General features: G+C 31.0%; 1 protein-coding gene across 1 annotated transcript in view; it reads right to left on the bottom strand.

The window, feature by feature from the left end:
• Nucleotides 1-25974, bottom strand: part of LOC149089783 (eukaryotic translation initiation factor 2-alpha kinase 1-like) — a 33292-nt gene extending 7318 nt beyond the window's left edge. The window contains exons 1-13 of the mRNA XM_089247248.1: nt 25736-25974; nt 24663-24815; nt 22734-22762; nt 21582-21665; nt 19307-19362; nt 17841-17955; nt 16164-16244; nt 14943-15033; nt 12943-12997; nt 8371-8677; nt 5964-6042; nt 3106-3197; nt 1640-1831 (exon numbers count right to left, since the gene is read on the bottom strand). Of these exons, the coding sequence (XP_089103374.1) occupies nt 1640-1831; nt 3106-3197; nt 5964-6042; nt 8371-8677; nt 12943-12997; nt 14943-15033; nt 16164-16244; nt 17841-17955; nt 19307-19362; nt 21582-21665; nt 22734-22762; nt 24663-24815; nt 25736-25814 (1413 nt within the window). The 5' untranslated portion in view covers nt 25815-25974. The remainder of the gene's footprint in view (nt 1-1639; nt 1832-3105; nt 3198-5963; nt 6043-8370; nt 8678-12942; nt 12998-14942; nt 15034-16163; nt 16245-17840; nt 17956-19306; nt 19363-21581; nt 21666-22733; nt 22763-24662; nt 24816-25735) is intronic.
• Between the last annotated feature and the right edge of the window lie 179 nt (nt 25975-26153).

The following is a 26153-nucleotide window of genomic DNA, read 5'->3' as shown; positions in this document are numbered from 1 at the left end:
GTATGCTTCTTATGAATAAATTGCCAGAGGTATCCAGTCCGTGTGGACAATGAGCCGATATTGCCATATGGCGATGTGGCCTGGGTATCTTTCGGTTTGACGGTATATATGCAAAATTTGGTGACAATCGATCTAAAATTGTAGATTTTTATAGAGAACACACACACACAGAAAATCAATTATATATATACAAGGTATATATAGATATCACATTTTGCACATAAATTTTATTCTATGCCTATACTTTTAAGGCATAAAAAAAAAATTCTTTTTTAATTTTTTTTTCTTGAGGTTTTAGTTTTTTTTACTCCATATATTCCAGAATTCAATGATTTTTTTGGAGTGTTAATAAAATTATTAAGAAAATCTATCAGTTATTTTAAATGCTATTAAAGAATATACTGGGTGCTTAAACTTTTGTGCTGTACTGTACATGATGAGCTTAGTAGGCTGCTTACTCATGGGGATTTGCAATGAGAGGAAAAGAAGGGGAAATTTTTCTCCCTCACACAACAGGAAGGTATCTTACTATTCACATTTAAACATATTATAGCATGTTTCTGATATACCACACTTATATATGATTAAAGCCAAAAAATAATATAAGAACAGGAATAAAAATGATCATGTTTTATGCTCAGAGTTTAGATCAATGTGTGGTTGTTTGGGCATCATGCTGGACTCCATTTCAAAGATCCAGGTCTGAACCCTGTTGGCAGCATAGTGATGGTAGGCTAAAGTGGGTTTACTGTAATTTTCAAACTTCAAGGCGTGAATGTGAACTGGTCACCCATTTGAAAAAGTTGCTGCAGAGAGAGCAGGCAGACCTTTTACATGATACTTACATAACCTGAAAATTCAGGCATCAGCCATTTTCACTTCAAAATATGGGAGACAGATGGCAGCATCAGTATAGTGCAAAGCAAGCATAACTCTTACAACATAAATATGTTAGGGATACACATACACTACATACAATACACTTTCTAGCATCACTAATTCGTTGGAAATTCCACAGGAGAATGTTTACAGTCTGATGCATATGCTGTTGTCTACTGCACCATTGTACTACTTAACCATGCAAGTTCCTCCATGGAATTTCTAATGAATTTGTAGATGCCGGAATGTGGGAATGTGTGTGTTCTGAGTGTATTTCTCGTCCTAACATATTTATGTTGTAGAATTGTACTTGTTTTGTGTTCTTGCTGGAGTTACCATTGGTCTTCCACATTTTAAAGTAAAGGTGGTAAATGTTTAAATTTACTTGTTATATAGGTATCATATTGAATGAAACACAGTACTCCTGCTTTCTGCAGGGAGACATTCTTAAATGGGAGATAGGCTTGCATTCAGAAAACCAGCTTCAGCTGTCGATAACCTGTTGCCTATAAAGGTATTTTATTTGCTGGCATAAGTGTGTGTGAATCACACTTTTTTTTTTCCTTAGAAAATGTACCCTTAAACATTGGAAATAATGTCTATATATTTATCATGTGTCCTATGCCCTTCACACTGTGTGTATTTAATTGAATGTGCAAAAGAAAATCAAGAGAATGTTGCATCTTTTACAAAAGTGTTTAACATACAAGCAAAACAAGGTATATGTTATGTGAGAATATTGAAACATTATATCAAATACCTTAAAGTCGTATTTACTCCCATTCCTTTGCTCTGGCGCAGAGTATGGAACAGTTCCACGTACTGCAGAGTAACTCTCTTCTACACAGTGGGAACATGATGAAACGTCTTCAATTTGCTGTGCAAGGCAAGCCAACCCAAAATCACCTATTTTCACAATTTTTGTAGGCTCCGATATGAATATATTTTTCGGCTAGAAATAGAAGAAACATTGATTAAAATTTTGTCTGCTCATAAATACAAAAAAAAATAAAAAAAATTCAGGAAATAATACAAAGATTTCAAACAAAAGTAAGAACATAAGGAGAGTGTATTTCCAGTGTTATTTGCTCTTTTACTCATGTATTATTGCTTGCTAAAGCCTATACAAGAGAATATGTTGGTCATGTTACAGATATTGTTTACATGGTTATTACATGATGTGCAATAACTAATATGAGATATATCTGTAGGGTTTAGATCAGATAACTTAAAGATCTTTAAGAGTGCTAACAATAAGCAAAAATCAAAAGGAATTCTGGGTGAAACTGTTCAAGAGGTTTTTAATTTCAGCTTCAGAACTTTATATAGTCCAAACAACAGAAAAACTGAAGCAAGTAAAAAAATGAGAAAATTCTTCCTTAAAAAATTAAATATTTGTTATTGTGGACGTGTGTATTGTGGACGTGCGCATTTGGAGCAGGTATATGGGAGATAATGAAAGAAATAGATATGGACATATCTAAATTTGATATCAAAAGGGTGTTAAAAAACAAAATATACAGCATGTAAATGTCAAAAATATGCAGTGTGTCCTGTAAGTGCTACCACAGCCTTAATCTCATCAACCGTCAATTTTACAGGTATGATTCCAATTTAAAAAATGCTCAAAAGGTATTCAAAAATTACCTTGTACCACTTTTGAGTGAAAATACAGCGTGTCACAAAATAAAAAAAATCTAAATTTTTATATGGTTACCCTGTGCTCTAGCTTCCAATCAGAAAGTTGTTGCCCTGTCTCTCCTGATGCCAACAAAAAAAAATTTCATGATTCTAATTGCAATATTCACAGAGATAATTGAATTCAAAAAACGGAGGGAATTTGGGGAACAGTGTTAAATGCAGAAAAACCATTTTGCCCGCATTTAACACTGTTCTTTCCAGTTTTTTGAGTTCTAATATCTCTGTGAATATTGTAATTAGAAACATGAAATTTTTTTTTTGTTGGCATCAGGAGGGACAGGGCAACAACTTTCTGATTGGAAGCTGGAGCACAGGGGAACCGTATAAAGATTTTTATTTTTTTTATTTTTTGACACACTATTTTCACTCTCAAAAGTGGTACAGGGTAATTTTTGAATGCCTGTTGAGCATTTCTTAAATTGGAATCATACCTCTATGACAGATGGTTGATGAGATAAAGGACGTGCTAGCACTTACAGGACACCCTGTATAATCACATAATGCATATTAAATTCACATACATACTTTGAGATCACGATGAATAATTGACTTTGAATGTATGTAATCTACTCCACATAAAATTTGACGAAATATGTTTATCATATCTGCAGAGCTTCCTGGAAAACATAACAAGCTTTATGTGCTGCATGGAAGAAATGCTTATAAAGTCAAACACAATGGCAAGCGTAAGTACATGAACAAAAATAATCTTCTGCATCCTCTTGTATAGGTCTCGGCCAAACAATATTGAATGAATAAATAAATAAATATAAATAATGTTCAAAATTTATAATTGCAATTTTTTCAACAATACATACACTACTTGGCCCTTTCATCTTCAATACCAAGATATTTCCCTCCCTTAACCCTTTAAGTGACAATGGCAAGATATCTCATCCCCATAAAAGCCTCTAGTTTCATCATTGACAAGCCCAGATATTTCATAAAAATGATTTCTCAATGGAAAACATTTCTCTATACCCTTTAGTTTGCACCTGCTTTATTAAAAAGATACCATTTTGAGGGGGGGGGGGTTAGTGATTTAACTGCTAACAATTAAAACCTTTTATTTCAGCAACGATGAGATCAAAGATTTTGAAAAGAACATTTTTCTCAATAGAATATGTCTCCCATCCCCCACCCTCTAACCTGTCATTTTAATTGGAAGAGGATGGAGCCATATTTTGGTAACAGGGTAAAAAAAGTACAGTCAAACCTTGTTAATAAGTCACTTTTGGGAGACAAAAAATATGACCTCATAAGCGGAGTGACTCGTTAAATGGAGTAAGCCCTGACTGTGCTGATTCCTGTCTCCCTATTAATGCATTCGTGCAGAAAAAAACAAATTTTAGTTATTCAAATGAGTTCCATCATGAAAATTGATTACTAGAGTTTTTCTTCAATCAATGTTTGTTTGCTACATTATTATGCATTTGAATAACACAAAATGTTACTTTTTTTTATTTTTAAAGATTTGCAAATTTTTCTGCACGTTTATGGAAGCCAAAGTACTGTCGTCTTGTACAGCAGTTTAATTCTTCACATCATAAATGAAAATAAAATATTCTTTATGAGTTCAAAAAAAAGGTATTCATTTTTCACTGAAAAAATACTGGTGAGTTTTGTACGTGTGGAATTGGTAGCTGAAACAATCTTTTTTCCAAACAAGATAGAAATTGGAAGTCTGTCTATTGTGCTTTCTTGTCCCGATAAAAATTTTCTTAATAGGTTGATCTTTCATATTCCTCCTCTATAATGCTGCTTTGTTTTTGAATGGGAACAACTTTTTTTTTTAATTTAAAGAACATTCTGGCACAGGCCCGGCTTTTAAAAATACACTACAAATGGTACATATATATATATATACCTTTAGTACATACTCTTTGCCCCCCCCCCCCCGTGAAAAAAGTTGAAATGGCGGCCCTGTTCTGCCACTTAGATGAACACAGGCTTAGAGAGATATCCAGCTACATTACAACAATCGCCCACCTAAGACTTGTTTAATCTTTTTACAGCCAACGTTCACAATTCGGAACATCAGTTTTATTAACTGGAAAAAATATTTTTCGTACATGGAAAACATTTGGTTTTTTTTCCCCCTGTGAACGTGCCAGATTCGAAACTTAATTTATGAAACAAAAATTTCATTCATTTCAGTGCTTATGCCATAAATTTGATTTTTTAAAGTGTATTTTCAAGGAAAGAAATTTTTTTGTTTTTAATTTCAATGTTGTTTCTATGGACATGGTGAAGCATTAGAATTGGTGAAATAACATACATACAATATTTATAATAGAAAAAGATAAAGGATTTTCATTCCAGGTTTACTGTCCTTAGAGTTGGGAGGGGATAATGAAGCCCTTACACAAGCATAAAATCAGAAAAAAGTTTTCTTCATGAAAAGAGATGTGCATTTTTAACATGGATCAGCGAAAATAATTAAACAGGTTTAAGGATTTAACATAGAAAAGTTTGAAACAATCTCACAAATTAAATAAATAACAGACCTGCCAACTCTCCCGATTTAGGCGGAAGACTCCGGATTTTTCATCCTTCCTCCCACTCTCCGGATTTGTTAAAATTTCTCTGGATTTTGGCAGAAAATTAGATTTTACGCGAGCTTTCACGTTGTCGTGGCATCAATAATTACCGTCGTTGTTAGAGAAAACACCCATAGAGGACAGTCGTAGTCATTCCCATCGAGCAGCCATAAAAAAGTCTCTGTGACCGCATTTAAGCAACTGGCAAAGACACAACTTTGTTTTCGTAGCATTTATCGGCAATCATTAATCAGGGGCATGACCTTGGTTGCCAAAATTCCTGTCTAATCATTATTGTATTCCATTAACAGCTGCGCGGTAAACACCTTTTTTTCGTCCGCAGCTTTGTAATTTGAATTTTTTTTTAATCATTTCTTCCAATTAAACATCTTCAGAAAGAAAATATAAAACTGTAAGCTATATACAGCTAAATATAAAGCTTTTAAGAATTCATATACCGAAGATTATCAATCACTGATAGCATATCCACGAAAGGAAACACATACTTTATGAACAGTATGTAGATGTGATTTCTCTATTCTGCATGGAAAGACTCGCATGGAATATTCTTCTCAGGGGCAATGCAGAACCTGCCTTGCGGGGGGGGGGGAGAGAGAATGTAACTTGTTTTACATTTATTAATTATTTTTTTTTTATGAACTTTTTTGTTGATCGAGTCTATGAGTGTCGGGGGGGGGGTGCACCCCCCTCGGGAGAATCTCAGGATTTCTGGATTTCAAAAGTTGGCACGTCTGAAATAACTATGTCACATTACATTCTACCTTTGGGTCTAAACATCAGAAAATCTATTATAAATACAACCAAAATGAAATTATTACATACGGCTATTTTTGATTTGTAACCAAGAATCTAAATCATGCTCACAGTATTCCATTTGTATGTACAAAGTAGCCTTTACTACCTGTTAAAAAAAAGTAGACAAGTAAGGTTCAAATAAGAGAAATTTATATCATAATTTCATACAGAATATATGAATTAAAAGAACACTATAAACTGTAAAAGCTAATACTGCTAATACCATATTGTCTTGACTTGCAAGCTGTTCAAAATGCATGCAAAAAATATTTTCTAAAAATGCTTTAACTTGTGAGAAATAAATGAACTAAGAAGCTTGCAATTTATGAAAAAAAAGGAAAACTTGACACATGAGAGCTTCGATGCTGTGAACAAGTCATAGCCAACAGCAATTGACTGACTGCATGGTAGACTGTATTTCTCTTTCTAAAAACATTGCTCTTATTCTGCATAATACACTGTGTTGAATCAATGGCAATCAGCTTTATTATGAATATTAATGTAGTAGGGATGTCAAATGAGTTATCTAGGGAGAGTTCTCCAGCATTTCAAATATGAAAATTTGCTTTGAGACATGAGATGTTCAGATAAAAATATAACTTTTCATAAAGAATTGAACTTGTAACTTGAGGTATCATGTCTTATAATAATAAGAATAATACAGTAGAATCTTGATAATCCGGCCCATCTATTAATCTAGTGTTTTAGATGGGTTTTCTTCGAGAAGAGAAGTGGAAAATATGTCAATTTATATCTGTGAGTAGAAGTTTCTATTATTTAAATGGGGTTTTCAACTAATTTCCAGTAATTCAGCGATTTTGGTGATCTGGCACATTCTGATCTGATATATGCCCAATTAGTGAGAGTCTATTGTAATTTCACTTAATAAAGCAGAGGCTTGTACAGTTTCAAAAAGTTGATTTTTAGCTCCCGTGGCTAAATCAAATCTGCAGTTTATTCAATATAATCTGTCTTTTCTCAGGACACTTTTTATTCTCTTCATTTCTTGAGCATTAATCCCCTATTAATCTCAATGTTTTAATGATTATACTGTTCACTTAAAGCAGTGTTTCTGTAAGTTTTAAGTATGTTCTTGGAGGAGAGAGACCCTGGGAATAGGGACAGAAAAATAGTTACTGAAATATAGAAAGTTAAAAAAGGAGCAGGACAAAAAAAATATTAGGCGCAGATTATACCAGGCTGCAGCAAGTAAAATACATGAATGAATGAACGCCAGGATCTCTGCCACCGGACTTATCCCGTTGCCGAGATCTCTTCCAGCCCAGCTTCGTGGCAGAGTCTGGAACAAAGAGAGTGTGTATACCTAACAGTCTGAGTGTGTAGCTAGTGTTGTGTATGATATTTCAGTGTTGCCATCTATACTTCAAATTGTGAGTGAAGTGTAATGATTGAATATTTGTAACTGTTGCTCTTTGTGGTGAGACTTTTTAACAGGGAGATCGGCTCGCATTCGCGCCTTGAAGTTGGGAACCACAGAGAACCAACTTCAGCCGACCACCACTGTGGGGTTCGAACCCGGATCCTTGCATCACCAGTCCGTCACTATAACCACTCGACCACCACAGCGGCAGCAAGTAAAATACAGTGGCCTTTCAACAAAAACATTTTTTTTCTTCTAATTTTTGATCATGTGGCTCTCATCGACTTTATTTACCAGAAACTGCTATGCAACAGTGAAACCTCGATATAAAGATACTCTGGGGGACCAAGAAAAAATTTTGTTGTAGAGAGGTTATTGTTATATTGAGAGGTAGCATTATCATCAGTCACCACCTAATTTGTTAGACATCATATACTTAACCTACTAGGTCACCTGTGCATTTGAATATACATAGCAAATATATGGCAAAAAACCCATTATACCATTATATCTTTTCTACATCTTTTGATGTCATTTCAGTACAAAACCCAGCTGTACAGTTACATTAGTTTTTTTTTTTTTATGTCTAGGAAAAAATTATTCCTTAGTCTTATTTTAAATTAGTCTTATTTTTTGAGAACTGCTGAAATTTTATGAATTCAAAGATTTATAAAATCACACTAAATTGAGGGAAAATAAAATTTCAAATTAAAACTATTCAACTTGATAAGCAAGATTTTATCTGTTTATAGATAACATTAAAATCAAGGCAAACTGCATATTTTACCCTTAATTAACTATTTTATTTAATTGAAAAATTCACTCTAATTAAATTGCTGTGATGATTGTATTGTTTAAATTAAAAATATGCTGACAGCATCAATTTTTATCTGTTCTTTGTAATTTTTTTATATGTTTTTATGAGGGTAAACTGTAGAGGGTTAAAAATATCTTACATAAAAATAAAAAATCAGTATAAAAATCAATTGTATACATAAAATGAAAAAGTATGGAAAAATATAATAAAATTTCATCCTCAAAATTCAGTCTTACCATTTTCTCAAGGGAACAGCAGTCTATTGATAAAGTATTTCGAATTTCTTCAAAGTTTTCTTCTGCCAATTTAAAAACTTCCTTGTATTTTTCATTTTCACTTTTGAATTTCAGACTTTTCCTTTCATTATGCTGATTAGCATTTATGTTGTCATTTTCCTGTATGTTACAGTCAAACACTATTTCTAGTGAGCTTTCTTCACATGAAGCAAAATGAACAGACTCATCGTTTTGAGATTTTTCTTTCACATGCTTTTCATTGAACGAGACTGAAATATCACTGTGACAAACCACTTTTTCTGGCAATCTGGAAAATTGACAAATTTCCAAAAATGTAGCAAGAACTGTGCATTATAAATCACTTAGGGTAGAATAAACAGAAAAAGGAGAGGGAATGTATAATTGGGAATACAGTTGCCCTGCTTATAGTAAGAGTGGATTTAACGGGCAAATTAATGCATTTTGTTTGGTACAATGCGAATTGTATAGCAACTCTACACTTTTGGCAAACAAGTTTTCATGGTAGCCTGTATTGAAAGAGTGATTCAAAAGGGAACCTTGAAAAAATTAATAGAAAAATTGAGAGAAAAGGCAAGAAGAACCACAAAAGTGTTTGAATTTCTTTTGCCTCTCTCACAATATGAAGATGGATAAATGTTATTTCCAAAAACATACAAGACAAAAAGAAAACTACAAAACAAAAACTATTTGACCCAAAGAGATATAATCCTTCCATGGGTCATAAGCAGTAACGTGAATGGGACAATCTTCTCGGCAACCTTGAGAGAAAGTGTACAAAAACAACAATACTCAACAATATTACACAATAATATTCAATATCAAAATTAACTTTTTTTTCTTTTTTTTTAGAATATTACTTAAGTGTTTAAATGTTACCCCTCTCTCTCAAATTACAGTGATTAGTTAATTATCAAATAAAATGAACTGTTCAATATTTTTTATTTCAAATATGCAATTAATTATAGCTCTTTTAAACATATTAAGTGAAAGCTGTTGTCTATTAATACCATTAAACTCAATGCATAACCTTGGAGCAAGAAAGCATAAAGATTTTTTATAAATTGTTTTTCTTGGTAATAGTATATGATATAGATTTTATGTTCACATAGTACTTCTTCATGTAATTTCTCTGTTGGGATACCAGTAAGGATTTTTATACATGAACAGCAATACTCTATATAAATAAGGTTCACGTACGTTAAAATGAATTAGTGATACATCACATTGAGAGAAATTATTGTTAATGTGCATAATATCTCATCAAAAAAATCATATAAACAGCTTAGATAGAATAGAATTTTTGTATGTTCCTCCCCAGACAGTTAATCCATATAATTATATGTGGAAATACCCATGCACAGAACACTTCTCTGAAACCATTGTATGAAATAATAGATTTTAGTTTCAACATCAAACTCATAATTGATCTTAGTTTATTGACCATTAAAGTAGTATGATCTTTCCATTTCGAATTGGACGAGATAACTAATCCAAGATATTTATAATTTATTACTCTTTCTATATAAGCACAGTTACAAATAGTATCAGGATGAAAATCATCACATTCATGAAATTTAATTTCAGTTGTCTGTGCATTTAGATTCATTAAATTAAAATGCATCCATTTGGTTTTACTTGCATTAAGCTGTAGTCGAAGGCTCTTAATTCTTTTATTTATGGTGCAAATGTCTTTTTCTAAATTTTTTCAGCAGTACAAATTAAGACAGTATCATCTGTGAATGACACCAAATGACCAGAAATATTAACATTATGTATTTCATTTATATAAATTAAGAAAAGTATTGGTCCCAAAACCGATCCCTGGGATACACCTGTATTTATTATTTTAAAATCACTTATACTGTTATTAATTCTTACCGACTGTTTCCTATTTGTAATAAAAGATCTAAATCAGTCAAGGGGAAGGCCTCTTATTCCAATATTTTTAAGTTTTTCTAATAAAATATCCCAACTGACTGAATCAAATGCCTTGCTAATATCAATAAACACAGCTTCTACCTTTTTATGATTATTTATATGATTTGTTATGTAATCCATAAATTTAGTCGTAGCCATTTCAGTGTTAATTTTTTCTCTAAAACCAAATTCACAATGTGAGTAATAAATAATAGCTTTCAAATAAGAATTTATGTTGTTGTTTAATCCATTTTTCTATTAATTTTAACATAACAGGTAATATTGAGATAGGTCTGTAGTTGTTCAAATTCTCTTTGTTACCCGTTTTGTAAATGGATGTGACAATAGATTTTTTGAGTTCAGTAAAATAAATTCTGGTACTTAGAGATTTGTTGATCAGATGAATTATAACCAATGGGTGTGATAATAGATAATCTTGAGCATTCTGGGTGTTAAGCGATCACTTCCCACAGGTTTTCTATTATTTAGTGATTTAATTAAATTATGAAGCTGTGTGAAATCCATTTCTCGAAGAACAAATGAATTAATATTAGAATTTTCAATATGAGTAAAATTGCTATCTTGATTGTTTACATCATCATTTTTCACCCGATCAATAAAATTGGTGTTAAAAGAGTTAGCAAATCGGTGTGGAGTGTCATAATTTGGTAAAGTGATATTTTTCTCATTATTTATAAAGTTATTTATGAATTTCCATTGTTCTCTGTATTCGATTCTAAGATTGTGAATTTCTCTTTAAAATAGTCATCTTTACATTTCCTTATTATTTTTTTTAAATTAGGATCATATTGTTTATACTCAATTTTATTGTCAAGTCTAAATGGCTTTTGCTGTATTTAATATACAATTTTTCTTTAACATTTTGATGAAGTCGTTTGTAATCCAATCATTGAGTCTTGTTTAATTTTTAGATTCAATATATTTTTTTTTGTAAATAAATTAGAATTAAAATTGATGATGTTCAAAAAATGTGTATAGACATTATCAGTATGAGCTTCATCAAAGAAACATAAAGTTCACATTTCTAATGAAATCATCAAATAGTTCATAGCCAGGATTTTTTCTTATTATATCATAACTCCCATTCATAATCCCCCATAATCTTATTATTCATAAACTCCCATTTTACATTGAAATGCATTTTTAAATGAGTGGAAAAATACATGGTCAACATCAGATGAATTTGTAATTCCAATTCTTGTGATACATTTTTCAAATGAGTAAAAACCATTTAAATAAAATAGATTCAAATAATCATTAACACCATTATCATCAATATTGTAAAGATTTATATTCATATCATCCATAATAACCATATCTGAGTTTTGATATTTATTCAAATATGTTTGAAGTTCCCTATTGAATTGATCAATGGTGAAGTTATGAGATGTATAGATTAATGAGAAAATAATATTGAATTCACAAAATTTTAATGTCAATACTTCAGCCGTTACAAAATGATTTGACATCAATTCAACTTTTATACCATTTTTGATAAATATGTTAACACCTCCAGATTGGTTATAATCATGACATCTATAATAACCACAATACCCTGGTATCATGTACATATTTACTTCACTCTCATTAATCCAAATCTCATTAAAATATATTATAACAAAATTTGCATTAATGTATTTTAAGTAAACTAAAAAATTATCAAAATTTTTCCTCATACTTCTTATATTACACAGAATGTATGTATATTGCAATGACAGGATTAGATACCATATTACAAGTGTTTAGAAATCCAGAAATAGAAACAGGCGTATCCAAGACAGCCACTTCAGCAACGTCATGGTCTAATGGATAAACGTGAACCAAATAATTTAAGAAAAGGTAGATTTCTCTATAAGGTTTGTTGTCAATGTGCAGGACAGTAATGCTTTGCTAGAAGGAAGGAGAATGGGAAATGAAGCTAAAGGAAACTGAACATTCATAATTTTTAAAAATGACCATTTCCTTTGTTTCACTTTTAATACAAACTCTATGAGTTTAAGTGTGAGGGTCGTCATTGGAATTTTTCCTTTTCCGTGTTGCTTTCTTTAATTTTTTAGAAAAAAAATGTCCAAAAGCAAAGTCTTAACCATCAAAGATAGAATAAAAATTATAAAGTAAAAAGTAAAGTAATTATAAAGTAAAGAAAAAGGAGAAAAAAGTATTTCATACATCTAATATCCATACCACATTATATATGCTTACTGTAAGCTCTTCATTTCCGAAATTTAATTTTTGAAAAAGGATTTAACAAGTGATCAAATTTAACAAGCATTTCTGAAGGAAAAGAGCTTACTATAAGTGGGTCCAACTGTATAACTGCAATGTCATTTTGACCATAATGGGATAAAAGATCGTGCAGTGTGCATTCCATATTTATCATTATTTCCCCCATAACATCTTTATCTTTGGGAAGGGGAGGGGTGAGCAATTGGTAGTCACTTTCTGACTATGCTAGACAACATATACATCCTGATTTGTCTTTATTGGAAAATACTTCACACCTGGTTGAAAACTAACTTGTATAAGCATACAAGAATAATTTTTCAAGTTGTCTTTACCAATATAAATATTCACAATTATTGCAGTATTTTATGAGAAAAAATTAATTTTTACCTTTCTGACGAGTCGTCTTCTGATGATTCATCTGAAGAGTTTATATTTTTTGCACCTACATATATAATTATAGTTCTAAAAATTTTTAGATAGCAAATTTTCAACAATTAGACATTTTATGTGAACAAAATAATTATTAGTCAATCATAATGATAAGTCATTCTTTTAAAAAACATTTTGATTCTTATAAAAAAATAGAAAATTTGATATCTAGTATTGCACAAAGGCTTTTATGATATTTAAAAACATAAAAATAACAAAAACATACACAAATATTCCATATCATGAAATTTATTTTAGAAATGGCGAACTTATACCAAACTCAGTTTGCTAAAACTAATATATGCTTCACATAACCAAAAAATAACTTCATTAAAAAAACCAATATTTAAAATACTGTAGGATATATACAGAATATCCCTCTTAATGGTAACCCTTGTTTTATAGCCAAATAAGAATGTGGCGGCAAAAGGCCTACTTAAATGATGCATTTCCACCCCCTTCTTAACGGTCACAATTCAGATACAGTCATGGACACCATTTTCATTACTTGTTCCATTCCACTAAAGCCCCTGTACGAACACTGATAGTTGAAATTTTGGTTTAAATCACTAGATAGAAGCATAAGTTCTTTGATCCACTTTTCAGCTACCTTTCAATTATGGTTTGAATTTTGTCAATGTTTCGCAACGTCGATGTCAGTTTTCTGGTTGTGCTCATATATTTTACATGATATTACACTGTTTAAAATGGCCAGCTCTAGTAATCATCACTCTCTATCACTATGAGAAAAAATTCCAAAGAGAAAAAATTTATGTCATCAAATACAGTGAAAATGTAAAATGGGAGTTCATGCTCTTGCAAATGAATTCAGTGTCTTAAGGACACAGATATGTTCCATTGTGAAGCAAAAGGAACATTGGCAAAAAGAATGGCTGAAAAATAGAAATCAAGCTAGGAAAAATGAATTACCGAAGACAGAACTTGTTGTAGACAAAGTTCTGTATGATTGTTTGTTTCAGCAAGAAGTAAGAATTTACCTGATTCAGATCCGATTCTACAAGAAAAAGCTGGAGAAGCTGCAGAAGAATTTGGACTCGTCAATTCAAATGGTTGGTTGGATCGTTTTCATAGGCATCACAAAATTGTATTTAAGAAATTGAGAGGTGAATCTGCTTATGTCAATGATGAAATGTGCAAAGAATGGAGTAAAAAATTAACAAAAATTATCAAGCCAATGATATATACTAGGAATGGCCCACAGCTGGCCTGCTGGCAGCATGCGACCAATGTTTGTGAAGGAGTTAGAATACTCAGCAAAGCCCACTAATCATTGATTGATGTTTTTAAAAAGATGTAAATTTAGTATACAAAGTTTGTATAATATCCCTTCTGTAATTTTAATTGCATATCTGTGCAATAACTATGAACTTTCATGACTTTAAGCATATCGTATATTGTCAGAATTTCATAAATTTGCAAACAAAAAACTATTTCAATTACTGTTAATACTGAATATCACAGTTTCAACTGGAACCCCCACTCTGATGCGGGCACCTCTCTTTTACGAATAATTTTTTTGTCCTGGGATTCTCGGCAAAAGAGGGGTTTTACTGTATAAATCAACTTTGTGTCTCTTTTTTTTATTAACCAAGCACAACTCCAGTCTATCGCCATGGGCAATTTACCACCGAATGAGTTGTGCCGGAAGTGTGTATATCACCTAACAGTCTGCCTCTAGTGTTTTGCGTGAATTTTTAGTGCTGCCATCTATTTTCAAATTATGAGTTAAGTGTAATGACTCAATACTTGTAGGCCTGTTGTTTATCTGTGGCAAAATTTTTACAGAGATCGACTTGCATTTATGCTTAAAAGTTGGGAACCACAGAAAATTCACTAAATTAGACTCTAATGTGTCTAATTTTCTAACTTTTCTTGTGTTTATAATTTAAAACCAATGCAATATTTATTAATAAAAGCGTGCAAAAACCTAATGTTACCTTTTTCCTTTCTATAATCCAGCCAAGCATTGTTATAATTTACAATATTTCTGTGACGTAGAGCAGCAAAAGATTTGGCTTCCCTAATTATCTAAAGCGAGAGACATTAAATGAATAAAAAACAAAAAAAATTAAAACAAAACTTTATTCAAATGGTCTAAGATTACAATATTCAAGTATATCCAATATAGCAGCAGGAGATTATACACTGAAAGTTTAAAAAATCAGTTACTCGACAGAAAGATGGCCACACAATTTCATTTGTTGATTACCCTGTTAGAGAAAAAGTACCAAAATTTAGCTTTATATTCTTCGTTCATTATAACAAATATCACCAATTTTGATAATGGATCTATATGAGAATACATTAGGAACCCTCTTGTATACCCTTCAAGCAATTTTTGACCGCTCTTCCAATTCCTGACCAAATTATACAATTTTTTTATATATGATGACTGGCTACTTGAAAAACTTGTTAATTAAAACAAATTTGACATTAACTGAGCATTTTTTCCTTTCCAAGTAATGTGAATTTAGAATTAATTAATGTTTTTAGTTAATATAAATTAATCAAACTAATTTAATTAAATTAAAATAGTAATTATGGTTTTGGAAAACTTCATTCACCATGTGACAAAAAAAATTTGGGGAAATTTTTTATTTTAAAAGAAATTGTTCATGGTCATGAAAAAATATCAAAATCAATAATGAGGATGAAATTTCTGATTTTTTTTGTTTAAAGTCATAAAAACCCCCATTTCTTTGTAAAAAAAATTTTAAAAATCATGGCATTCACTCTCTCTCTCTGATGCCTTTTAATTTCCAAAAAATGTTCATGTCATACAAAAATTTGTATGAAAATTACTTGAATTTTTTTTTTAACAAAACATTGTGCAACATCGGCCAAAAATGTGTTAAAATGTTTAATGCTTCAGTCATGTCTCCATGATTCCACCTTCCCCCGATGGAAACAATCCATCAGGGACGAATGACTATTCTTCTGCAGTCTCGTGTTTAATGCAAATTAGTGAATGTTTGACAAGTCCCTAGACCCCATTCAAACCAATAGTTGTGATGCACATTTCTGTGACACTCTCAGCCAACTGGAATGCTTACCCCACACTCAGAGATATTAAAAATATTCTCACAACTATACATAAGTTGCCTTGACTAAAATACTGTAGTTATGAAAAATCAGCATATTAAATACAGTACACATACTTTTTCAAATTCCGCATCTGTTTTAAACTTGAAATATATCTTTTTGACAGCATATACAACTCCATCAACTTTATGGACTGCCTATTATAATGATGAAAAAAAAATTAAATAAGAAAATTCATAACAGTATTTTAAATTCATAAGTTACAAATAAACAAAATTAATACTGTTGATAAATAATCACAAAAATAAAAATTCCATAAATAAACTATCTAGTAGTTACTCACATATGGAAGATATTGATCAATTATATATTATGTATATATTCAAAATTTTGGTGGCAAATCATGCTCTTATTTAATGGCTCCAGTTATATAAAGTAAAAAGGTAATTTAATTTTTTATATGATAAGTTTCATTGATGGTTTATTCCTCTATTCATAAATTACTGTAGTTTTTATTTCTATTTATTTGGTTTCCACTGTTTTAAAAAATATGTTAAACAACAACAGGGTTTACAAATAGGATTGGAGAGGGTTTACAATGGGATTGGAATAAAAATCAAAACATTTAATTTATTAAATATATTTTGTAAACAAATACTGGAATAAAAAAATGATTGAGTAGTTACAAATAAATGACAGTGATCCAATCTTCAAATTTCAAACCTCAAGTGCCTTTGTTTTACATTAGACAATCATTAATACTGACATAATGTACATGAAATAATGACATAATACAAAATAATGTCTATTTACTAATTCTGTTTCTGTTGATTTCAACAAAGCACAAAAAAATACACTTAAATTAAAAGTTTCCACACACACACTGAGGGGAATAGCTTTGTATGACAACTGTGAGAAAATGTTCATTTCCTGCAGAATTTCAGGAAATATTCAAATGAGAAATGAAAAGCAAAAACAACAATAAAGCATACATAGCCTGTTCTAGATTGTTTGCCCAGTGGATATCTCTGCAACCCCATTGACTTTAGATACATACTTTCAATTAAAAAAATTTTCAAATGACGTGCAGTTACTCAAAATGTAAAATTTTTTCATATTCAAATGCAATATTAACTGAAATACTTGACTGAAGTTTCAAGCATTTATTGCCAATGGTTGTAATTCACAAATTGTGAAACCTAAATTAAATTCAAAGTTGTAAAAATTCTGAAAATATCAAAATAATTGTCACAAAGTAATTGCTATTTATTGTGAACAAGAAATAAAGGGTTGAGTTCATACTATTTGCATGTACAGCCTCTAAAAATAGAAACTTCTAAGCCAATGAAAACTTTCCAAAACAGTGATAAGTTACCAAAACAATGATTTTATACATTAAACTTCTTGATGAATATTGCATTTAAAAATATGGAGCATGGGTTTTCAGAGTGGGATTTGATAAGCTATACTTACTGAAATAGCATTTCAAAAAATGTATAATTGGAGCTTTCAGAACACAAGGACTGTATAAAAAGTTTGTTTATTTTTTCATGTATACAACCCCTTGAACAAATTGAAAACAAAAAAAAAATTTTAATTGAAAGTATATTTCTAAAGCCAACAGTTGCAGAGATATCTGCTGTGCAAACAATTTTGGATAGCCTGTCACACACACATACAAAAACTCTGAAGTACTAAATTAGCAGAAAAATTTAAGTAAAACAGATGAAAACATTGTTTTTATGAGAAATATAGTTCATCAGATGAAAAATAATATAGAGAAAAAAAATTACTTTGCAAACTACACCAGATCCACCTGTTCCAATAACTTCTATTTCCTGAAAACTTTCTTCATACTGATTAGGATATTTTAAAGCTATAGCTGTTTGCACACTTCCCTGAACTGACCTAAAAATTCATTTTAAAAAACAAACATCAAAAGCACATTGGAATAATGAGTACACATTCATTTGAACACAGCAAATGAAACTTGTAACAGGTAAAGATTAAACCAAATTTATATTTTGCTGAATGTCATTTTTTTTTTAAACTTCTTGGAATTAAAAACATTTATTTGAGGATTCAAATGAGATAAACCATTGCCTAATTTTAATTAAATTATGACTCCGAGGACAAAAGATTGGGATAATAAATAAGACCAAAAATATAATTAAAAAACAAAAATTCAAGTACTATCACATATATGATTATCCCACTTGAATAAAAGTTATCATGGCACTTTAGGCCAGGATTACATTATAAACGTTTTATTAAACTTCCTTCATGAAACTTGAAAAATAAAACCTATAAGCCTATCAGTAACATTCACCTAAATGCACCCACTAGGCTTAAGAGTAGTTTTTTTCAAGTTTCGTAAAAAATCTTTTATCAAACTGCTATAGTGTAATCCCAGCCTTAGATGTATCAGCCTTGGGAATTTTTGGCAAAAAAAAAACAACTGAAAAGTAACAGAATTAAAAGAGAAAAAAAAGGAAGGGCTATCAAGTTGTCGTCATCTTCAATCGTACACAGCTAAATTGATATGGCAGAGCATATGACACACTCAGAATGTACTGACAACACACATTCCGGCATGTGCCGATTCGTTAGAAATTCCGAGGAGGAATGTGTACAAGTAGTATAGTACTCAGGATGTGAAAATATATTTGATGGCATAACAACAGTGTTTGGAAGAAATCATGTGTATTTGAAGAATAAATGTAAAACTTATCTGTGTATCAGTACATATAATTTAAATGTTTTGTAAATGTCTTTGTTTACTGTTCCTTTGTGATTTTTGTTTGTTTGTTTTGGTACTTATTTTTAAAATCCGCCAAGGCGATTTGGACATTCTCAAAGGCTGCTTTCATACCATTGATTAACATCATCAGTTTCTGTAGAATCGACTTGTAGAAAAATTTGATTAGAATATTGATTCAAATATTTTTAATGTGATCACTTATCCAAAATGTCATGTATAGGAACATAATTTAAAAGACATTTAATCGGTTTTCTTCAAACAAATCAAGTTAAAAAAACAAACTTTAAATAAAAATTTCAATTGGATTGATCAATTCAACTTACTCAGCTATATAATTTTTAACTGTGATTAACATATAATCGATTAATTGATCTGATTAATGGATTAATCAGACCGGCCCTAATTATCAGTATATTATCATAGAGATGGAAATCTGTCAAACTAAACTGCAGTCTAACTGGTGGTAACAATTTAAGTGGAATAATATTGAAAAATTACCCAGAAAGAGCTAAGCTTGAACTATCAGCTGGGCAAGTGCACACTTGTTCATGTACCTAGAACAATAAAATAATATTGAATATAATAATGAAAAAAAAATGTCATAATTTGAGAATGAATATTCTTTCTTTAAAAATATTTAAACAATGGCAAAAAACATACTGTAAGTTGGGCCAGGGCTACTTTTCACCTCGAGGGGTAACTTTGCACCAATTCTGAAGAAAGATTAATCGTTGCCTAGCGACTATTCTAACGAAAATTTCCAAATGGTTTCGATTTTTTAAGTCAGGAGACATTATTGATCAACTCATACATTTGAGTAAGTAATGCATCTGCTATTTTGGATATTGTTTGCTAAAAATCCATGCTAGTTGATTTCACCATGTCCGAGTGGTGTGGTAGTGAGATGCTCATCCGACCACGAGATGAATTTTTGCTGCGTCATGTCACGTCACGTCGGATGAGTTTATTCAATTTTTTTTTTTTTTTTGGTAAAACGATTGCACATCGAGAAAAGTTCATCAGTGACTGCGCTTTCACGATTGGCATGTCCTTCTAGGATAAAATAGAATCGTTTGACGTGACATGACGTGCCGTAGCCAAATCTCATCTCGTGGTAGGAGGACTATACCACAGTGAAGGTTGCCGTCAAGGTTCCCGATTCAAACCCGAGAGAGGATATAGCTAAGATATTTTCCCCTAACAAACTTGAGACAACCATTGATAGATAGCACCTTCATTTCCAACCCATCCATTAATGGCCATAAATTGCAATATAGTGACATGGCCAGATGTGGTGTTTGGTGAAGTAGTTGATTTTGCCAAAGAAGTTGCATTTTTCTGCCAAAAAATAACTTATTTAGAAAGTAAGCGCTGTTTATTTATATGCAGAGACTAATTAGAGGAACTAACTAATAGGGGCACTAATCTATAAAGTTGTAATTCACTCTGATTATTTATATTATATGCCCGATAATAATTTGATGGTAATGTCTGAGCAAAACTGGGGCTACTTCTCACCATGCAAAAAGCCGTGTAAAGCATCCCCAAAGCAACTTTGGGGCACCTTTACTGTCTACTTGTAGTTTTTCACTTCATTTTAAGATCAATCCAGCTCAGTATCGATCTAATTACATTCAAAATAAATATTGCTTGTCTCTTGTTTTTTAACAAAATAACACAGAATTTCATTCATATCAGAACCCTTTTTTTACATGTTAATTTTGATCATTTTTTTCCATTTAATACCAAAAATTCAATTTCTTGTCAGTTCCTGCAGTACTATGTGATAGCACAATCAATTTTAAGTGTGTTGGCACTGCTTTGAAACATTATCTTAAAAGAATGGGCTAAGAAATAATTGACATATAAGGTGGTGCATAAGAAACCTGCTTCTATGGGTCACTTTGAACTAATTTAAAAAATTCACAAAAATTAAAAAAATTGTGATTTTTTTTTACAACAGAGCTGTTCTCACACCATCTAACAATATATCAACATAATTTTCAAAAAATTATTTTACATATTTGCTATGCCTAACATGAATTTTTCCTAATAAAATGTAAAAAAAAATGCAAGTAGCCCAATGTTATCGTATGTATATAATTTTTTGCACACACTAAATCAATTATACATACACTTAAACCATGTTTGAAATTTTTACTTAGTTTTTCAGAAATTATAAGAATCTTCTTGATGTAATGGAACAAGAACAGTCCAGGCAGAAATATCATATATTTTTCACCTTCTCATGGATTAGACACACAAGCTTCGAGTGACATATGATGAACAGCAAGGTTATTGAGGTTTTAAGAATCTAGAGTTTCTGAGAAACCCTAGCCATACTGATTTTAACTTTGAAATAGCCATTAGTTTTAGACTTTTATTATTTAAATAAATTGTAACAAAGAGCCAAAGACTCAGCAAACAGAGTGAATACTTGTCCCCTTTTTCACGGAAACGCAAAAATTTTGAAAGTAAGAAATGCCAAACAAATCTAAAAAAAAATTACAAACAAATTTCATGAAAAACTATCTGTTTACACATTATAACTATTTGGCTCTACAACAGGTTTTCAATGTTATATTCCCCACATCTATAGCAAAATTCTTCACTGAAAATGTTTGGCAAATATTGGCAAAATTGGGGGGTTTGACTGTATGCATATATAATACAAACATACTTTGCTGGGAATTTTAAATAAATTTTTTAATTCTTAACCAAATAATTAATTTTATCAATTCTCAGAGCAGGAATAAAAAAGAAAATATTCTACCTTTTGCAGGAAATAACTCAAGATTCTATAATGGGCAGATAGATCAAGCCTCTTGTACAGTGCAATCGTACTCGAGTTCAAATACTAAGGAGAAAAAACATCACAAATGAGCACACAAATTTTAAAAATATTCATAATGATAATTAAACTTTGAATTAATGTGAATAGAACTCAATTGATTTTTAATTATGAATAAATATAAAAATTTATCTTTCTTATGCTTCCTCATTTTCAATCTTTTACAGCCTAATTGAAGAGTAACTTTCAGCTGGAACGTAACTCATTCTGAATGAATCTCAGGCATTCAAGCCATGATTTCTTGTGATGTGATGAGAAAATATTGTTAAGAATAAGAAGTTGCAATGATCGCAAGTGTTTTAAAAAGTAGCACATTTCATTTTCACTAGAAACTGCATTTCAAGTTTTCCCACTCATTCCAGCCTGTACTCACTTGGCTATGTTTCAAAATATGTAGATGAAAAAAGTTATTAATTTTGTTGAACGAAAGTTTGATGATAACTGGGTTATGAGAACTGCAAAATATTGTGATGGAAATGTATGATGGCAATTGTGAAGAGATCGATATGAAGGATAATTAAGAAAATTAATCCCCCTCCTCAGCATCTGCAAGCTTTAGAAGCACTATAAACTCTCAAAGATGAAAACGTTCTTTCAACTGTCAGAACGACAAAGGGGTTTTCAAGGATGGACAGTGACAAAAACAGTCTTGCTGCATTTTTAAAATGTAAACCATAACATAAATTAACATATGTTCTATTAAAAATGTATACATGTACCATTATGTGTACATGTGACCTTATCATCTGTATTTTAGTGTTCGAAAGTTGGTCTTCCCAATTAGATGCTGGGCAAGAACTGAAGGGAAGGAAGCAAATTTTGAGGATTAGCAAATTTTAAGAGAAACAAAAAAAACTTAAAAGTTAGGGACTTGTACAATGGAGGGAGGGACAAAATATTTAAAATTTGCTATTTTTTAACTCTGCCAGAACAATCTTGCACAAGGCTAAGCTTTTTTTTTTTTTTTTTGTCAATTGGTAGTTAACCTGATAACTGACCAAATAATAAATAAAAAAATCTCTCTTTAAAAATAATATCAGAAAGTAAACAATTTTGAAGGAAAAAAAAACTCACATTCAGTTCACACAGTTTATCACAGACAGCTGGAAAAAAAATGAAACACTTATTTCACTATTGAAATCATCTGAAAAATTATAAATGAAGAAAACATTTCAGAAATTATTGAACCAAAAATAATTTAGACTTGAAGTACTAATTAATAAAAAATTATGTACATTTTGATAAAATTTAACATATATTTATCCTTCAATGATCATGGGCAAGATATTTCATCCCAATGAAAACGGAAGAATTCATTCTAGCTGTCCATGTTTTTTTACCCTTTGTCCCACCATCAGGAAGCGTCACTGTATCCCCATGAAACAGGTTTTTTCCCCTCCCAATTATTCCCCCCCCCTTCCATACTTAGAATAAGACAATCATAAGTATTCTTTATGGGCATTGTATAATATTTTATCATGTGCATATATTGTTTATAATTTTAGTTTTTAATTGGATTGCTGTATTTTTGGAATACATGACATCCACATTTTTATGGGCATCTTTTTCTTAGCCACCTCGTTGGGCATTTTGCCTGTTGTGGCATTGTATTTGTATTTCTTTACTTCTGATTTTTTCCTCTACATATAATGTATCTTTCTTCTATAAGAGAGAAATAGAACACATTGGGGAGGGTGAAGGATGTGGTTGATCACAGAAGCACTCATATTTTTTCCCTAACATGCGAACAAAAAAACTAACGTTTCTGATTTGTCCCCAGTACTTCAAATACAAATCATTCAAATTTGTTCCCAAAAGCCTGTATGTGAAGGGGTTAATACAACTATTTACAGTAGTACCTTGACTTACGAATATCTATATGAGATTAATTTGTTTCTGAAAGTTAAATGTATTTTAAAGCACAACTTGTGTAGATAAATATACCCTGCATTTGCATTATCTTGGCTGAAAAAATTTGAACAAAGTGAATTATTCACACATGCACACACAAAATTGAATAAAAATTCAGATTTGCTGACATTTATGTTTTTTTAATACATTTTTTGAGCATCAAAAATGCAAAAAGCATTATGAAAATTCCAACAAAGGAATGCTTGGTTGTGAAAGGGTAAAGGAACCCCCCACCCTCTTTTTTTTCAGAAAAATTGGGTCCCAAAAATAGGGGAAAGGAGTTCCTTATACATGGATAGTATTATCGATACAAACAAATTACAAAATTCCTTGCAATTTACGATGAGAGTAAATTTTTGAAGTCCCCAAGCTTTGGTATATTAAATGACTAATTTTTATCGTGCATATTATGATAAGTTAAAAATCTACTTGCAATATGGCACATTTTAATACAAAAATTTTTACTTGTAACTTACATCTTCTAAGTCAAGGTAACGCAGTATAAAATAAGGACAAACTATTATTCTGATAAATGTACATTGTACATTATCACATAACAAAAAGTTACATTATATTTCAGGAACTAACCTAACATAATTTCGAAAAATTTAATCAAATGAAGTTTATAAAATATTTATTCATTTATTCTGAACTGATACCAGCAAAATGTTGGGGTCCTTCAAATGGTTGCTAGATGTCCCCTATAACCTATATCTACAGGATTAAAGGGCCATAGTAATGTCTGGTCTGGAGATGGCATCACGTTGTGCATCCACAAATTATAGAGGATTCAGCTCCTCAACAAAGTTAATTGGGGTGGGGGTCAAGTACATAGAGGCCTCCCCCCGGTTCTACCACCGATTAGCACAAGTATTAATTCTTTAAACTATGTCGAGGAATGTGCATGTATGTTTAAGTAGCAGCAATATTAATTCTGTGTAAATACTGTGAAAGTTCTATTATGAAAAAGTGTAATTTATCCAGCGTTCAAGGTAAGCTCATAAATAATTTGCTCCCTGTTATCGATATTCTTAAAAAATATGATAAATATTTTAAGAAAGATCGAAATGTTTTACTTATCATCTGCAGTACCTTTAAAAAAATCTTCTCTTAGTTTTTCATCGGGTTCTCTTTCACAGCATATGTTATAAATCAATGCTAATGTCAAAACAGATGATGGTAATGTAGAATCAAGTTTAGATACAAGTTCAGATGATCTACTTCTTCTTTGATGTGAAGATCTCTCTGAAATGAAGCGATAATTATCAGACAAAGCAAAAAAGGACTGATTTGAAAAGCAAAGAGACACAAATAAGTGCGTGCTCACAAACGAAATGCTCGTTATAACAACCATTACATTAAAATGACTGGTAGGGTAGGTCCCAGATGCTTTGTACATAAAAAATATTCTATATGTTTACTTTTTGATGCAATGGCCACCAAATATAATGTCTGTTTTGGATGCAACGAGTGGGGTCATTATAATGAGTGTCGACTGTATATAGGTACATAGCCAAACTATCACCAAAATCACAAATGTAGCACTGTTCTATGAGTGTCCCAAAGTACACATATATATTTGACAATAGGTAGTGATAAAGTCATAAAATTTGAAGTTCATAAAACTTGAAAAATGCAAGGGGGCCCTGAGGGGATGTACCTGTTGCACTTGCCTAGTTACGGCACTGGGCTTATTGGTTGTTATTTTCAAGTTTTGTAAAAGATCTATATCAAACCTTTATATTGTAATGATATATTTCAGCCCTTTACTGATTGAACATTTGGATACATTTGTAATGTTTGAAACATTGTAATTTATATGAAATTTGTAATATGTATGAAAATACATATTACAAATATTTTCCTCAGCTAATGATACACTGTGCAAATAAGAACATTGAAATGAAAGTTTTTTTCATACAAACAAATGTTGAATCACTATATCATAGCACAAATCAAGATTGAAAAAAAAAAAGCATTTACATGTTTACAATATTAAGACATAAAATTTTGATATAGTAATACACATGTTAATTTTTTTTTCTCTCAATCTAATCAAATTGAACTATCGAAATAAAATCAATAAAAAAAATAATATATTATTTTTTCTTGATTGATTGATCAAATTCATAGCAGAACCACTATTAATTCACTTATTATCATACCTTCGATAACATCAAATTCAGAGCGAGTTTTCATAGTCTTGAGAAAATAAAATTTGTTGAAATCTGGTTTGCGAGCCATTTATTAATTTTAAAAAACGCTATAAGAACACGAAAGCTAAAGAACGATCAGCACGAACGATGTCGATTCATCTATAAATAACGCCATTAAACAAACTAAAAGTACAACCCATTTCATGTCTAAACACGTGTTAATGTACGGGAAACCGAAAAACTGTTGTGTTGTTGATTGTTGAACATCTGTGATAAGATGGTACTACTGAATCCCTACACAGTGCGAACATCGTGTAAGTCCCTAGTACGTTTTCGAGGCTATCATGAATATTTCACGATTTTTTCAAGAGTTTTTCACACATAAAATATTTACGTTCATTTTATTTCCCAATGATTTCAGTTAACA

This window comes from Pholcus phalangioides, unplaced genomic scaffold (genome assembly GCF_987345545.1).
Source record: "Pholcus phalangioides strain wild (caught in Gottingen) unplaced genomic scaffold, Ppha-v1.0 ptg000001l_1, whole genome shotgun sequence".
NCBI lineage: Eukaryota > Metazoa > Arthropoda > Arachnida > Araneae > Pholcidae > Pholcus > Pholcus phalangioides.
Note: the sequence above shows the minus strand (reverse complement) of the source record. Positions and strands in the feature narration are given on the sequence as shown.